We start from the raw sequence: 17,162 nt of genomic DNA, 5'->3' as shown, positions 1-17,162 counted from the left end.
CATCTGCTAATGCGTTGGATGACTTTCCAGCAGATCCTGAGCCCTACACTAAAAGTATGCAAATGATAATTTGATCCCATGCAGAAATTTTTGTTGTTCTGAGGCAAATCAAATAATCTCTGTGTAATTCATGCAGTGTGCCTACGTTTGTGTGTATTTTGTGGAAATTTCATACCTTGGACATGAACTGTACCACACATCTGGCATCTCTTTTTCAAACGTAACATTTTTCATGTCCGTGAACTGTTTCTCTTTCATAAAACATTCGAAAGTTTTCTCTCTTCTTGTCAGATATCTCAATATGAGATAAAAGTTTGTAGAGTGGGATGCACAAGTATTGTTTGGCAAATTGTCTACAACTATTTCCATTAATATCCACTTCCATCCCACATAATTTTAAGGACTGCAGTTTTACATATGCTGACACAGAGACTGTCAGCAGCTTGTTTGACATTCTGTTCTCATTCTTTGAAGCCCTCATTGCGTAAAATTAAGATAATAAACATAGTGATGGACAAACTGCTTGGTAATACGTATGCATCCCACTCTACTGCCATAGCTGAAACCTGTAAAAAGAAAAAAAGTTTCCCCTTTCCTTAAAATAATAAGTGATAATTTTCACAATTGCCAGTTGCTAATTTAAACTTCTTGTCATTACAAATAATTGACTGCTTGGGACATAATTCAACAAATATTTCTTATGAGATCGTAAAACTTAAGCATATCTCATTGTCTAACATAATGTTATACTACCACATGACAATACATAACAACTAGCACATTTAATTTACTTTTGAACGTAAATTAAAACGAGAAGCATGAAGTAGAAAATAATGATAAAACATATGCATTAAGATACTACGACTGTTTTGTTTTCACAGAATTCAAATGTACTTAATGCAGTGACTTAATACTATTTTTAGAAATTGGGCATCTTGTGCTGTGCATCAAAGTCTGCCTTCTTGGCAATTTAATGAGATGCTCCTTGCTGTATTTCTCTGGCAGTCTTCTTCAATTGTTCATATGTCAACCACATGACAATGTTCCATGACACGAGACGACAAAATGAAGGCATAAACCTGGAAAAGTGAAACATCATAATTTGTTCTGTATGATATATGTACATTCATTACATATATTTTATCCTCTAGTGGACAGGAGCCTCTCCAGATTAGAAATTTTCAAGCATGTACATTTCCAACTTGCTGCGATGTACAAAAAAAATCATAGCTCTAGAACTAATTGTGACAGATGAAATAGTTTTTTTTCATAATGGCAGGGCTTTAAACAGGTCAAAGTTAAAGAAAGAAAAAAATACACAAAAATTGGCCTCTGTGACTAGCACAATAGACCAAAATAAATTTTAAAAAAAAATAGTAGCATTGGTACATTCCTACAACCATGCAAAGTTCCATTGAAAATAGGCTGATAATATTGGGGTAATATCCCAGGATAGGGAAAGATGGAAAACTTGTGAACCTTCAAGTTTAGGAATGCCAGGGAGCTAGTTTTAGTTGTGTTACTTGAATGGCTATTACTTTCAGAGGATTGCTCATTAATAGGTCAATGGTCTCCACTGAGCTTTGTCATATTGATCAATGCAGAGTTTTACATTAAAATATTCATACCTTCATATACCAGATTATTGTAACATTAAAATAGTAATTAACCTATCATACCATATGGGACTGGTGTAATTTAATGAAAATGGTGAATTTTGCAGATATTTAGACTCCTCAAAAGTGTTGGGCTGCAATTTGCAGACAGTGTGTTAACTAGGGTGACCAACTTTTGGCCATGAATTTTAAAGGAGATTTCAAACTTTCAGCACTGAATTTATGGGAGATTTAGTTGCAACAAATTTTCGCATTTTTAGTGGCGAGGCATCAGTCCAGCAAATGTTCATGGAATGGATAATATTAAACAAAATAATTTCTTTACTTTTATACAGGTCACAATACAGATTAAAAATTCACAAATTTGCATGTTTCTTACTCCTAACCTATATGTATTTGTGCCACTGATGCAGAATCAAGCATCAATGAACTACTGCAAGATATGACCACTTCTGCCCGACGAAGGCTAAACATGTAAGATTTTGCAGTCTACTTGAAGTTTTGTATGTCTCACCGAACTTTTATTATATTAGAACTTAAATTTCACAATCTTCATTGTTAATGAAATATACAGAAGAAATAGAATGTTGATACGTGAGCTGGCAGATTCCCAAAAAATTGGCTCTAATTCAGGATTTCCTCAGGAATATAGGAGTGTGTGTCACCCTGGATGTGACAATACCCCAGAAAAATATTGACTAGTTTCAGTGATTAACCCGAAAGGATGCACATATGGGTAAAAATTACCAAAGCAAATTTGAAATATATATTTTTGATCATTTCTAGTGAGTGCATGAATCCTTTTCAGTACTCTCCTGACTGTTGGGACCGTAAATCATCTGAGAGACTTCATTAGTTTCACTTGCAGGGCTGTAGAAACACTGGCTGGGTAAATTTAATTCATAGGCTTCACTTTGGTATTTCAACATGATTTGTTTTTCCTAGTTTTTATCAATTGTGTAACAATAATAATGTTCAAACTTGATAAAATTAGTTTCATCAATTAAGGTATTGTTCTTTAAACAATTTTAATTAAAATGTATTTATAATTCAGACTTTTAAAAGTAAATTTACTTGTAGGTAATATTTACCCATCATGCATCCTTTTGTGTTGGCAGAGAGAGTGCATCCTAAAGGTAAAGTGTTCCCCTGTGCTTAGCACCATGCCATGAAGGCATATAGGGGGTGTGGGGATAACGCCCCACACTTTCTTGATCCGGTAGTGAGTGGGGGTTATGTGATCAGCATCACGCCCCTGACCACCTTTACCCTCAGGGTTTCCCCCAGGTACCCATGATATTCGATGCTGAGTGGGCACCGGAGCCGCTTCCAACGTTAGAAAAGTTTCCGGATTTGAACCGACCGGGGATCGAACCCGGGACCTTTAGCATGGTAGTCAGACGCATTACCAACTGAGCCACCGCGGCCACTGTGCATCCTGCCAGGTTAAATTATATCTTTCCAATATCAATGAACCTCATTCATAGCTTAAATGAATTTTAAATTTACAACAAATTTGAACTTAGGACATGTAGAAAAGGATTTATCAAAAACACATTGAAGTTGCAGTCATTACTCTGCAATTGATACACACCCTTTGTAAAAGGCTGATGGTCCCTCTTGCACCAACATTCGAACAGCACAATCCACTGCTCCCTTGTAGTCTCCTGGTATAGAATTCATGTAACGTGTTTTTACTACATCAACAGGTGATGCTACAACAGTTGTACAGAATCCTGAAATTTAAGGAGAGTACATTGATGCTATCTTTATGTAAATCAAGTGCATTAACTAATTCCTTATGATAATTGAGGGGTCTAGTGACAGAGGGAGCTATGCCATAAATCTTGAAAATTTTATTTTTTGCCATTTTCAGTCTTCTCCTACCATCTGTCATCTATCATGTGAACTACAACCATGTGGTATAGCTCCCGCTTGTTCTGCAGCAGATTTTCTGAGTTCTTGAATACATCCTCATCAGTATTTTCAGAGAGAAAGAGCTATGCCACTTACTAATGGTGTCTACAATAGGAGTGGCAGAGGTTGTGTTGCAGTAACCGGTGCTAGATTTAATATCAGCCCTGAAGTTAAAAGATCTCATGGCAATAATGCCTTATATTCCTCCAGTTCTTCATGGTGTTTACCAAAAACTAAAATTCACAGAAACAATGGACAGTGAAGATCCTCCAGAAGACATGAAGTTGTCTTTATGTAGATCATATGTAACACTGAACATGCAAAAGTATTTAAGCCTTGTTCAAAGTATTTGATGTGCTAGATTGATTTTTCCACATGGGTATACTACAACAATATACCACACATGTTCATAATAAATGGTATTTATATTGAAATTCATATTTTTCCATTTGAATAATTTACCTAACAATATGTTCAGAAAAAAAAATACCCTTTGTTACAAATTATGACTCAACGCAATGCTTTAGAAAACTCAATTTATTTCCATTTCTTGTCAAAGTGGCATAGCTCCCTCTCTCACTAGACCCCTCAATTTTACAGAGAAAAATAACTTATTTGAAAACTGATGTACTGGTTATTTTGAAAGAATTTTAAAGTTATTATGACTATATGATCAGAGATACAAACATAAACTAAGACATGTATAAGAATATGTAAATTAAGGTAAAACAGCTGAATTTTAGAGTGAAAATTCTAAGAAGTGAATATACGAGGGCTAGTCAAAAAAGACTGAGAATGATTTTTTTTTTTTATATCGCACAGTGAACATGCAGCGATAAAACAAATTTGCGTGAGAAGAACATGTCTCGTGAAATCTGCAGATAAAATTGCAAGCACGTATGTGCATATGTGTGGCAACACTACGCAAACAAAACATGAAAGGTCAGAAGTCTCGTACGGAAAATGGAGTCTGTTCATGAGGAGCAGTATGCGGCTTTGAAATTTTGCATCCATCTGCAGAAATCTGCCACGGAAACATACAAAATGTTGCAGCAGGCATACGATGAAGATGTCCTTCCACAATTAACCACATTTCAGTGGTTCAAACAGTTTAAGGAGGGCCATGTTTCGACCACAAAGCAGGGCACTCCAGCCAGCGCAGTGAACAAGATCATGGTTAGCACAGCTGCCGTCATTGTGCAGGAAGATCACCGAATAACAATAGATGAACTGGCAGACGTGTTACACATTTCCCATGGTAGTGCGTTCACCATTCTGCACGATCGCTTGCACATGAGACGCGTATGTGCAAGATGGGTGTCGAGATTGCTAACGCCTGAATAGAAACAGGTGAGAGTGGAAGTGTGTCTGGAGTTTCAGCGTCTGGTAGCAAGACATGGCGAGGCCTACCTGAATTCCATCATATCTGGTGACGAGAATTGGTTTCACCACTATGATCCCGAAAGCAAACAGGCGAGCACAGACAGGAAATTGTCTAGTTCTCAGATGCCAAATAAAGCCAAAGCTGTTCCGTCAACAAATAAGGTAATTGTGACTTCCTTCTTCGACTATCGTGGAATGGTCTACCAACATGAAATGCCCCTGAATACCACAGTTACTGGGCAGTATTATGTGACAGTTTTGAAAACATTGAATGTGTCCTGCACTCTCCATACATCCTGAATCTTGCTTTTTTTTGTTGTTGTTGTTGTTGTTCCTTCATCTGAAATCTGAGCTGTGGGGCAAGCGTTTCGACTCATCAAAGGCCATTCTGAAGGAGGTGGAGGCGGTTCTGAAGACGATGTCAAAAGACTGGTTCCAGCAAGTCTTCCAGGACTGGCAGACACGTTGGTCCAAGTGTATACAACTCGATGGGGACTACTTCGAAAAAGACCATATCAACCTGGAACCTGCCTAATGTATTTTGTAAGTAAAAAATTCATTCTCATTCTTTCTTGACTAGCCCTCATATAATCAACTCAGTTTGAAGACCTATTAGTATTTGAAGGACATACCTGCAGCAACTGCCGAAACAAAATGGCATGGAACATTGTCAGTCATCAAATGATAATAGAGGAGACTTTCCTTTATTGAATCATAACATACAATTTCAGCCACGTTCACAATGGCATTTCGGCTAACATTTGGGAAGGTGCCTGTGAAAAAGAACAATCAGATTAAAATACACTTCCACTATAACTTAAATATTGACCATGCAAAAACAATTATTCAATAAGATGAGAATGAAATAGGACTGAGCTGATGTATTGGTAGCAGAAAGTATTTGTTGGAATTTAATCACTGATACTGACCAATACTTTTCCATAATCTGAGTGCTTGTCGGAGTCTGGAAAATACCACGCAACAGTGTTATACAGTGTAAATATCATGGAAGTTGTGCACAATGCATAATTTTCATTAGTTTTCCAACAACACTGTGGGGAGATTTTTTAAAAATATAATTCTCATGTGAAATTGTGAATATTTTAAAGCAGAACAAGTAGATTGGTATGGTATAGCTTCAATGGAAACCTTATACATAGAGGCACATATTTTTGGTAAATAAAAAAGCAAAATTTCGGTACAAAAACTGAGTCAATTTCAGGTTCAAAAGCGGTAAATAAAATAAAATATCGGTGTTATAGCGGTGAAAAATTGGATGAAAGGTGGTATATAAAAAGACATTTTGGTTTTAAAATTGTGAATATAATCCTAAATTTGATTTAAAAACTACACTTATTCCACAGAATTAACATTTCACTTCTAATAGCACATTTATGTAGTTATCAGAGTATTAAGTTTATTTCTGTGTAAAGGAGTCTATTTTTGCTTCTCCAATATTAACAGCACAATTAATCAATTTTCCGGGAATTGCATAACTCTCAGGATAATTCAGATCTCTGAAGGTGTCGCGTCGGTATATAAACGATAAATTTCGTGTTTAAGAGTTAATTTCGCTTTTTGCAGTTCATTTCGCATTATTTCGTGACAAAACATGATCACAAAATGCATCTCACACCTTTCAAAAACATGAAAAATTAACACTACAATGTGTTTTTTCAAATTTCGTTTTTTCGTCAAAAACTAAATATGCATGCCCCTACTTATACATAACAATTCAAAGTAGTTCAGAATATTTATAAATTTTAAACAATATTTTTATGGGAATGGGTAAGGGTATCAGAAGTAATATCACTCTTGTTCAGTCTTATAATGGGAATATACAATATCATTAAGATAATTTTATTTCATTCTTTATAATCATTTTAATGCAGAATATGTGTGTGTGTTTCTGTACTTCTTTGTTTACTGAGATTCAAGAAATCATCTTCAAAGTAGGTCTCTATATCAAAAATGATAATTTGTTTCATAATGATGAGCTAAGTTGGAAAATTGATAAAATATAAATTTATATTGTATTTTAATTTCAAATTCATATTAACTAAATCGTAAAACAATATATTTTATAATGATGCTCTCAATATTTTTCCACCAATCATTAGCACATTTGTTGCATGCAATCATTCAGTTTTTATTTTATCTTGCGCAAACGTGAAAAGAAATTCCACAACAAGAAGTCTACATACCTTTCCACAATCCACGAGCTCCTTCTTCATGTGCAATCGTCTTATATGCATTCAGTGTACTTTTGTAGCGACGTTCATTGTTGCGTGCACTAATTTGAGCTTGGAAGCGCACTTTAACTACATCAGTAGGCTGGGCTAGGAGGACAGCCAATGCTCCTGTGGTTATTCCAGCTGCAATGCGAGTTCCTACGTTCAAAACTCCACTTCTTGAACTACCTGCATGAGCAAGAAATTGACTTTGAAATGTTGCATATAAATTCAAGCTACTGAAACAAGTTCAACAAACTTGAATATCTAAAATCATCAAATGTATACGACATTTGCAGGATGTGAAATCACCACATATTAATGATAATGTGAGAAGTATATGAGAAAGCTTTTCTTTCTTATGTACTTGTACTTAATTTCTACAAGGGAAACAAATATTTAAAATATTTTAAAGACAGAATGAACTTGTTACATTTCTAATATTTGTTCCATCATATTTTTAAATTTGTCTTCCACATTGTTTTAGGGAGCCTAGATGATGCTAGACCTCGGATTTTAGGTTTTAAACCAATTTTTTTTCCTTTGCAGATAAGAAATAACAAGTTATGTCAGAGTTTCATTAAAAAATGCAACAACTGACGGAGTTTTATAGTACCTAAAATGACCTATTTTGCATGTTAGGACCTATTTTAGGTACAGGTGCCTACATTGAACCATTTTGTAGGTTTTTCCAGGATTTTTATATATTTTAGAGGAATTTACTCAGTTTGGTAACAAAACAATTCGATAACTGGCATGTTTGAAACATGTTTGCCTCGCTCCTCCAAGTCTAGAACGTTTTTCAAAGCTCTAAACAAAGCAAAGTGTCTGATGCCACTGTTACCTGCACACAATGGCGGTAATTAGTTCTCCCTACTTTTTGCCCCCACACTATGGACCCTTAATTCTAAGCCTTGTCTACTAAGAGAAAGCACACTGTCCTTGCCGCCCCTCTCCAAGTTTTGGCACCCAATCGCCTCTACTGCCTGCACAGTCCAAAGTGCAAACTTCTAGTCCATGTGGTCTTGCTCAATTTCGCATCAGTTCGGTCCTTTTGAGACATTCACGCATTGTGAAGCAACATTTCAGCATTCAAATTTGCACCACTGACTATGTTATTCATTAAAAGATAAAATAAACCATCTGCTTGTACCCTTTTTTCATGTTTTACGAAAATTCATGCATAATTCTCAGAACTAATAATTCACACAATTTCCGGAATTCAAGGAATTCCAAGTGAGTAGTCACCCTGATGTTGTGCAGCAAATTATATATACCTAATTCATTTTTCATACCAACAAAACTTTTGCTAACAACACAAGTATAGTAATACAATAATTTGTGGATAATTTTGAAAATGATGCATACAAATGAAAATTTTGTTTGGACATCAACATCTGGTTGTCATATATACCTACTAAAATTTCTTACGGTTCTTGTGAATTTTGTTAACAATTCTACCTAATTAGGAATTTTCAGGAATTTTGAACCATTTAAGTTTTTTGGAACATACTTCAGGATTTTTCGAGGATAATTTAATATTTTTAGAACCTAAAATCCAAGGTCTAATGATGACTAAAGTGAAATTTGAATTCAGAATTGTATCTACATGCATAAATTGTATCCCTGTCAAGCTGTGGCTTAGTTGCTATTGTGAAATTACTACTAGTACCCCTTGATACTACTTGATACATGGACAATGAGATCTACATGAAAGCTTGCCACTTTATTAGATGAGAATATGAGATAAAAATGGGAAATAAAAGTTGTTATTTTTTATTAGTTTGTGTTTTAAGTCCACTTTATGCACCGATATGCTAATTGGAACTGGACATACAGTTTACAAAGTGGAATCTGAACCACTATGTGCCTCCACCAGGTATCGAACCAGAGACCTCTTAATTACAAGGCGACAACCTTACCACTACATCATCCGAGGGGTCCAAAGTTTTTTTTCTCATTAATTCTGTCTTAATGGGAATTTTATGAAATGTATTTATGTCATATGTAAACCACAGCAATGGGAGGAAGACATTAAACGGGTATTTGCACATGCCCTGTTTTTAAACTGTGCCACTGTTTATGACTCCTGAACCTTCATTTCATAACTAAGAAATCATGAAAGAAAAATTATATCAAAATGTTTATGTACTGTAATAAGGGTTACTGCATAGCTGAATGCTTAAGACCACCCGGGGGAAGGTGGGTAAAATAGTACTTTTTAATTATTCAGTTGTAGTAATTTTTCATGTTACACATCATATTCCCTCATAGTACACCCCACAGCCCATTTGTACCCTTATATTAAATATTGTGGTGTAACCAATATGTGTAATTCAAGTGTCAATAAGCTAATTATATCTGGCTTGGTGGCCGAGCACATTAAACGGTCGACTTTTGATCTCATCACCAAAGTTTCCAGGTTCGAATCTTAGCCTGGGCATGAATATTCTTTGTGTGTGTGTTCATTCATCAAATTCATATAATCAACACTCGTCCTCATCTTCATAATTGGCCAAAAGTGACAAATGGTTAAACAAAATGCAAATTAGCCAATTATAATGTAACTCACCGATTGCCAACAATTATTTGTGTCTGTCTGTGTCAGTAACAAGACATATTCATACTGTGATACATTTTTTTCAATCCTGGTCATGTTTTTCAGATACTAATTAATTTTGTTGTTGTGTTCGAGATTTTCCAATATTTCATCAAAATATTAATTCATAAAATTTCAGTAAGTACCCTTCTGCAGTGCAAGGAAGAGGTGAAAGACATTGCATCATGCTATCTTTCATTTCTTAGTTATCTTTAGCATTTGGGTACTTAGTAAAATACAACTTCAAATCCTTTTTTCAATAAAATCTAACTGTATAGGGTCATCTTACAGAATCAACCAAAAAGGGTTAGTATGCAATGAAGAATATCACAGACATGTGTACACGATATACATGCAAATCTCTCAAAGGATTTGTTGTTTTTTTGCTATCATACCCAGAACACGTCACAGTCAACATGTTACACAACAGCTATTATGTTCATTTCTGTTAATTTGTTTGTTTTATTGCAACTACCTTTATTTTATTTGTTAGTTGTATGCATGCTTAGAACTGCCTGCAGTCAGGTAATAATCAGAATGATCATTCGGTTAATTGCATATGTAAAAATTTCTTGTCAGAAATTGTCAAGAAAAAGAGAGAATGTGCAGGGTGTTTTTAAAGTACCAATCCATTTTTTTTGAAACATGAAAAAAATAGAATGGAACCTTTCCATCCTATTGAATATGTTCATCACAATGTAGTTTTGTTTACTTCACTTTGATATGACCACTCTGTGCTGCCCCCATTCCTTTGTTGCACAAACACATAATCTAAGGGTAAAGCCTCACAACAACTTTGGGCCTCACAGACCTAACACTCTTGGATTTTTTGACGAGTGGAGTTGGTGAAATCCAAGGTGTATGCAATTCAAGTTAATAATGGTTAGCTGTAACAATGGAATTAGTGTTGCTGTTCCAATGAATAATCCAGCTATGTTGCAGAATGTGTTTTGTGCAACAAAGGAATGCTGGGAGCAGTGCATGGCAGTTGCATCAAAGTGAACTTAACTATAATGTGATGAACATATTCAAGAGGATGGTAAAGATTTTGTTTTATTGTTTCATGTGTATCACAAAAATGGATCAGGACTTTACAAACACCCTGTATATTTCACCTAAAGGCTTAATTTGAAGATGTCCATGAATTAGAAAAGTGAAGGCTGAACAAAGTCAGTAGATTAAAAATGATGTTTCATAAGGAAGTCAGGCTGCAGTTTGTATAGTTAGGTATTAACATGAAAATGAATAAGACAGTTGTAGAGGACAAATAGAAAGTTGAGGTAATGCCAGAATGTTGTCCAGATTGCAACTTCTATATCTGGTATATTGCATCATAATTTTTTTGTTTATTTCTTCTACATGCATGAAAACTCTTGGTATTTAAGAATAGAATAGATTTTTTTTTTTTTACTACAGAGTGAAGTTCAGTCTTAGCTATAGTATTTTTGGCTCATGTGTGTGTTTAGTTGTGATAGATACATAGATTGAAAGTAATACCCTTCAGGTTGTGGAAACCCTATTCCTGTATAAACTGAGGAATATTTTAAAATTGTTAGTAGCATTGTACTTAAGGCTTATATGTTTTATTAAAAGACCAACCAAAAAAGAAACACTTCTATTGCAAACATGGACTTAGAACAACTATTTTCTGCAACTGTTTACTTTTTTTTAATTCTTGACTTTAAGACTAAAATTGGTAAATGCTGTAAGTGCCACAATAATTCAAACACAGTTTTCCACGTTAAACTGAAATGTGACATGCTTCATAATGTGGTGAACGTGAAATGTGGCTGGTAGCCCTTTAATTAGTTCAAAGGGCATGTAAGAGGTCACTAGTGTGCACGTTCTTACTGGCTGATGTGCGGAACGATGCGATTTCCCAACACTTTCGCTTTTGGCACTTAAGTTTACCACTTTTAGTCCTCACTTGTCAATAAATATTTTTGCAATGAACGTTTTCTCATATTGTGTAACAGATGTTGATAACCCATAGGCTGCTAAATGAAAACACAGACCTTTGATGACAAAGACCAACCAATTTCCTTTGTTTGTTAGTTTTTATGAACTTATGCATGTGAACCCATCAATTCTCATCACCACCTTTACATGGATATCAAGTGAATACAGTACAAGTCTTTCTAAACAGCTATCCATACGTGGAATCACTTGTATTTAAAGTAATAGGACTAACTGTTTCAAGTTTTCACACATTTAATTATCATAATCAAAGATCAAGCTATGCAATGAGAATTCAAGAAGCAAAATCTATGAATGTGCTTAAAAATAGTTATTCTAAGCAAAGTTGAAGAAGGGTTGGAATATCTGAATATGTATGTGTACCTATCATGCAGGAATGAATATGAGACATGACAATGTTCACAAAACATGCTCCACAAAATAATGCACAAGGTTTGCAATGCAGGTAAGAATGTAATTTTAACACCATTGTCCTTCATGAGTTCACAAATAAAAATCAAACTCTTAACCAAAAGAGAAAAGCACCTTGTATATACTTATGGAGTGTCAACTGCCATTGTTCTTTTTAAAAGTTCACATAACCACTTTTTGTAGATTTTGCAAACTGACATTCAAAGCATAACAGTCAGCTTTCTAATTTTCTGAGAATCTAAGGAAATTGATTATTCCCATTTTTACTTTTTGGATATGAAAATCAAAAGTAATTTTGTTGTAGCAAGATATCTGTACCTATGGAAATGTAGCAAGATATCTGTACCTATGGAAACTAAATGAAGCACCCCTTCTTTCACCACTAGTGCCTACCCTGTTGACTGTTGGTCCAGTGTTACTAATTTTACTGCTGTCATTTTATTCTAAAACAACACAGCTCAGCTGCATTTGAATTACCATAAATAGTATGCTAACTTGGAATTTAATCTGATCTAGATATGACTATTTCCATACCATACCATGCTCTACATGCCCACTCAAGCAGCTATCTTTCCTGTTCTAAAGAGTTTCAGTTTTTCTCACCTCCGAGGGTTACATACAAGGTGTACAACTTTGCTTCCGCCGTTTTCCGACAGGTGGCAACAACAGGAAGTAGCGGTCGAAAGAAGCAGATCGCAGACGTCACGCAGTTAGCTTGGACCTCTGTCAAGATAACCCCATTCAAACATTAGTCGAGTGGTGTGTGCATCGTGAAGTTGTTCGCGATTGAAAATGTCAGTGTACGAACCAAATTCTCGCCATTTGCGGGAGGTTCTACTTTTTTGTTTCAATATGAAGAAAACTGCAGCTGAGGCTCATCGAATGCTCTCCACTACGTATGGTGAGGACGCTATAAGTGAGAGAACCTGTCGTGAGTGGTTTCAACGCTTCAAGGACTGTGACTTTAACGTCGAAGACCGGCATAGTGGTGGAAGACAGAAAGTTTTCGAAGATGCAGAATTGGCGACATTGCTGAGTGAAGACTCGCGTCAAACTCAAGAAGAATTGGCACGATCATTGGGAGTGACACAGCAAGCCATTTCAAAATGTCTGAAAGCCATGGGTATGATTCAGCATGACAACGCATGACCCCACGTTGCCAAAGTGGTGAAAACTTACTTGGAAACATTAATATGGGACGTCCTACCCCACCCGACTTATTCTCCAGACATCGCTCCCTCTGATTATCACCTGTTTAGATCAATGGCTCATGAACTGGCTGACCAACACTTCCAATATTATGAAGAAGTCAAAAAGTGGATCGATTCGTGGATCGCCTCCAAAGATAATTTTTTAGACGCGGCATTCGTACGCTGCCCGAAAGATGGGAGAAAGTAGTGGCCAGCGATGGACAATACTTTGAATAATGCCTGGGTAAGCAATGTTTTTCATTCCAGCGTCATATTTTTGGGGAAAAACTGTGGAAGCAAAGTTGTACACCTTGTATTTGACACTATTTTGACTAATTTTAATCAGCTATATGAAATTGCTGCAGGCCAAAATAGCTAGAAATTGAATTTTGCTTCTTTCTAAGAGGTGGAGTCATCGGTGTAACCGCACTATGGTTAAGGCACAATATATTATAATTGTGTTGTCCCATTATCCATTTCATCAGCTCATAATTCATCCTCATCATGATTAACCCATGAGATAGAAAAGTATCATAAAATAACTGAAATAGAACAAGAAAAATTCCAACTTTTTCATATCATACTGTACTTGCATAAATATTTCTTGTATTGATGTCTTGTTCTATTCTTGCTAAGTAATAATCCTATTTATTCTGTGGTATATCAAAAACAACATATTTAGCTGAAGCAGAGATAGAATTATCTTTGACAAGTGGTTTTGAAGAAAAATAAATTTAAATTATTGATTTTAAAAGCCTAATGTTTATGAGCAGCTGCTTTATAATAAATTCATATTTTTTGCATGGCAGAATAAGTTCTATTGCACATAATTTTGTTGGTTATTTATATTAATATTTGAAAAATACTCTTCTCTTATTGGTTAAAAGCTTCCTTACATGTAATATATGAATATAATAACTTACATTCATACATTACAATGAGATTTTCATCTAAGGTCATATCAAATTTGTTTCCATAATAAATTAGTTAAAAATTATCACTACAATTATGTAAATATATGATCACAGTATCACTTAAATGTAATGTTTTCAAGTACTCTCAAACAGCATAAAATAAACACACTCAAACTTCATACACACTATATTAAAAAGTAGCACAAACTATTATTTTGTTTTCAAATATAAGTTATCAGGATAATAATTCTTAAGAAGTATAATATATTAGAAAAAAAAACTTTTGCCTTGTTCACTGTCATATCACCACTTCCCCACCAAGACAACATCATGAACGCCATCTCTGGCTCATGAAGTAAGACTTAGCTGCAACAGAAATGCAGCCAGCCACGTACCATCAAGAAGTTGTTGGTAGAGAGTCTTCACAGAGTCGTAGAGTCCAAGACGCACCGAAGCAAAGCACATCTGACGCTGAAGGCCCGCTGATAGGCCGTTGTACAGACTCCTAGAATAAGACCCATTTCCAATTCCATGCTCCTACTCATTATCAAGGTCCCATACATGGATTGAAATTGTTTCATGTGGGGAGAGGGGTAAGGAAGACTCTCACGCTTAACGGTGGTTACGGAAAGGTGCAAAGGATACAAATACATTATATGGAACCAGATTAGTAAGGTGGTCAATGTTAGAAACAGTGAATGGGTAGGTTCGTCTGACAACAATTTTGTGCAAAATAATATTTGCATCACAAATCAAGTTGTCTTTCTGAATTCTCTAAATATCCCACTTTACAACGTGCTGAAGGGAAACCACCATGTGCAGTGAAAAATTCTACAAAGTTGAGGAAAAGGAAAGAAAGTGGTAAATAAAATAACTTTTCTACAAAAAATTGAAAAGAGGATGTTCAAATTTACATTTCAACAAAAGTAAAAAGCAAATATGGATGAAAATTTTTGTATTTTGAATGCAATATAACTTCTGGAACTGAGTCAGTGTAGATATAGGAAATATAAGTTATAGTATTTTTTAAAAAAAAACTTTTCACAATGTAAATATTTCCTTCAAGCCATATGTAAAAGGAGAATTAATCCTGTCTGTCATAAAGATAATCTACAGTTTTAAATATTAATGGATATATGATCTGTAGTCATCAGAATATCATACTTTAAGACATGAAATATTTGATACTCCAAAAAGGATGAAACTACTGGTAAGTTTCCTATTATGGATAGGCTATATCAGCTTTTTATAAAGTAATTGGATCAGGAAAGACAATAGTTCCTATTCCTATTAAGTGGATAGTTCATACAGCAAGGTCTTCTTATTACTGAATTGAAAGTATTTAATACAAAAATGCTTATGTTGTCAGGAATTGAAAGTAGAAGGTAGAAAACACAGGAAGGATAAAAACAATAACACTGCAGGTGGTTTAATAAAATATCTAAATCACATATACAGTCTTACTGAACATACAAATAGAATCCATAGAAGCTTCACACAAATTTCAAGAAATTTTTATTTAAGGAATTTCTTCAATTGAAATTGAGTTTTCCATAAACATGCAAAACATGTTAACATGACCATCATAAATACGGAGAAATTAGTACTCACTTTATCCGCAAAACTGTTTGTGCATGGGATTGTTGAAAGCTGTAACCTTTCATATTACCCTAGTTACTTGTTTTGTTATTTTTAAGTTTTAAATTGTAGCATCACATTACTAAATTATATTCCTGAATTCTTAAATAACTGAAGTGCATATAAATAATATTGTTCAGTTAAGGCAGTATGTCACATTTTTTTTTTTTATTTCAACAATGTTTAATTAAGAAGAATAAAAATATTTGCTACAACATATTGGTGGCATCCTCCAATAAGGTATAATGTTTAACAATGTGAAGTTTTTAAAATAATTTATTACCTTTCAGGCAGTTTTGCATCACTTAAGTATCAATCACATCCCACTAATTATGATTTTCCCATGTCATTGCATTTTTCGATCCTCAAAACATTGATGCCCATCCAGGCCCGAAGCTAGAACTGATCTCCAGCGGGGGCTCATGGGTTACCAGGGGGCTGGGGGGCTTTATAAACCAAGTCCATTACAAAAATTTAGCAGTATTAAATGAAGATAAATTATGTGCGTGGGGGTGAGTGTCATTAAGTTACATAACATTTAGAAATATCACACAAATACTACATCTTTTAAAACATCGCTTGAAGTTTTAATTGACTGCTACTGAAATCATCCCTTACTACTAGACCTCTGATTTTAGGTTTCTAACCTATTTTTTCCTTTACAGGTATGTAAGAAATAAGTTATATCAGCGTTTTGTTAAAAAATGCAACTGCGGATGAAGTTTCATAGTTTCTAAAAAAACCTGTTTTTCTTGTTAGAACCTATTATAGGTATATGTGCCTAAATCAAGCCTTTTTTAAGGTTTTTTATATATTTTTAAAGGATTTATAGGATTTTTATGTCACACAGAGGCATTTTCTTTGTTTGGTCATGAAAAAATTCAATGACAAACGTGTTTGAAATTCTCTCTCTGTTGATTTCCTTTCCTCCAAGTCCATGGTGATTTTTCAAAGCTCTAAACAAAGCAAAATGTATGGTGCCACTGTTACCTGTACAATACAAAGTGGTCTGATCTGTGTGGTCTTGCTCACTTTCGCGTCACTTCGGTGCTTTATGGCATTCATGCCTTGCAAACTAACATTTCGGCATTGAAGTTTGCACCACTGATTATGTTTTTGTTGAAAGATTATTTTATGTTATCGACCGGCTAGCTTTGAAGTCTGCGAAGCGTGCCCACGAGCTCCAACAATCACATTCAATGCAAAGTGTTGACATACATCTACTCTCCATATCTAATCTACACCAGCTTGTCCCTCCGTGCACAAGAACCTTCCCACGGTCTCCA

The 17,162-nt window shown here is 34.9% G+C and overlaps 1 protein-coding gene across 6 annotated transcripts in view; it reads right to left on the bottom strand.

Annotated features, from left to right (window-relative positions):
- Nucleotides 1-530: 530 nt before the first annotated feature.
- LOC145994704 (dicarboxylate carrier UCP2-like) overlaps nt 531-17,162 on the bottom strand; it is a 72,357-nt gene continuing 55,725 nt past the window's right edge. For all 6 annotated transcript variants that reach the window (XM_083130881.1, XM_083130878.1, XM_083130879.1 and 3 more), the window contains exons 5-9: nt 14,634-14,743; nt 7,121-7,336; nt 5,549-5,689; nt 3,211-3,352; nt 531-1,079 (exon numbers count right to left, since the gene is read on the bottom strand). In XM_083130881.1, coding sequence (XP_082987007.1) covers nt 971-1,079; nt 3,211-3,352; nt 5,549-5,689; nt 7,121-7,336; nt 14,634-14,743 — 718 coding nt within the window. In that variant the 3' untranslated portion in view covers nt 531-970. The remainder of the gene's footprint in view (nt 1,080-3,210; nt 3,353-5,548; nt 5,690-7,120; nt 7,337-14,633; nt 14,744-17,162) is intronic.

Source organism: Lepisma saccharinum, chromosome 11 (assembly GCF_977018435.1).
Source record: "Lepisma saccharinum chromosome 11, izLepSacc3.1, whole genome shotgun sequence".
In the NCBI taxonomy this organism is placed as follows: domain Eukaryota; kingdom Metazoa; phylum Arthropoda; class Insecta; order Zygentoma; family Lepismatidae; genus Lepisma; species Lepisma saccharinum.
The sequence above is the reverse complement of the archived record's forward strand: the minus strand, read 5'-3'. Positions and strand labels throughout refer to the sequence as shown.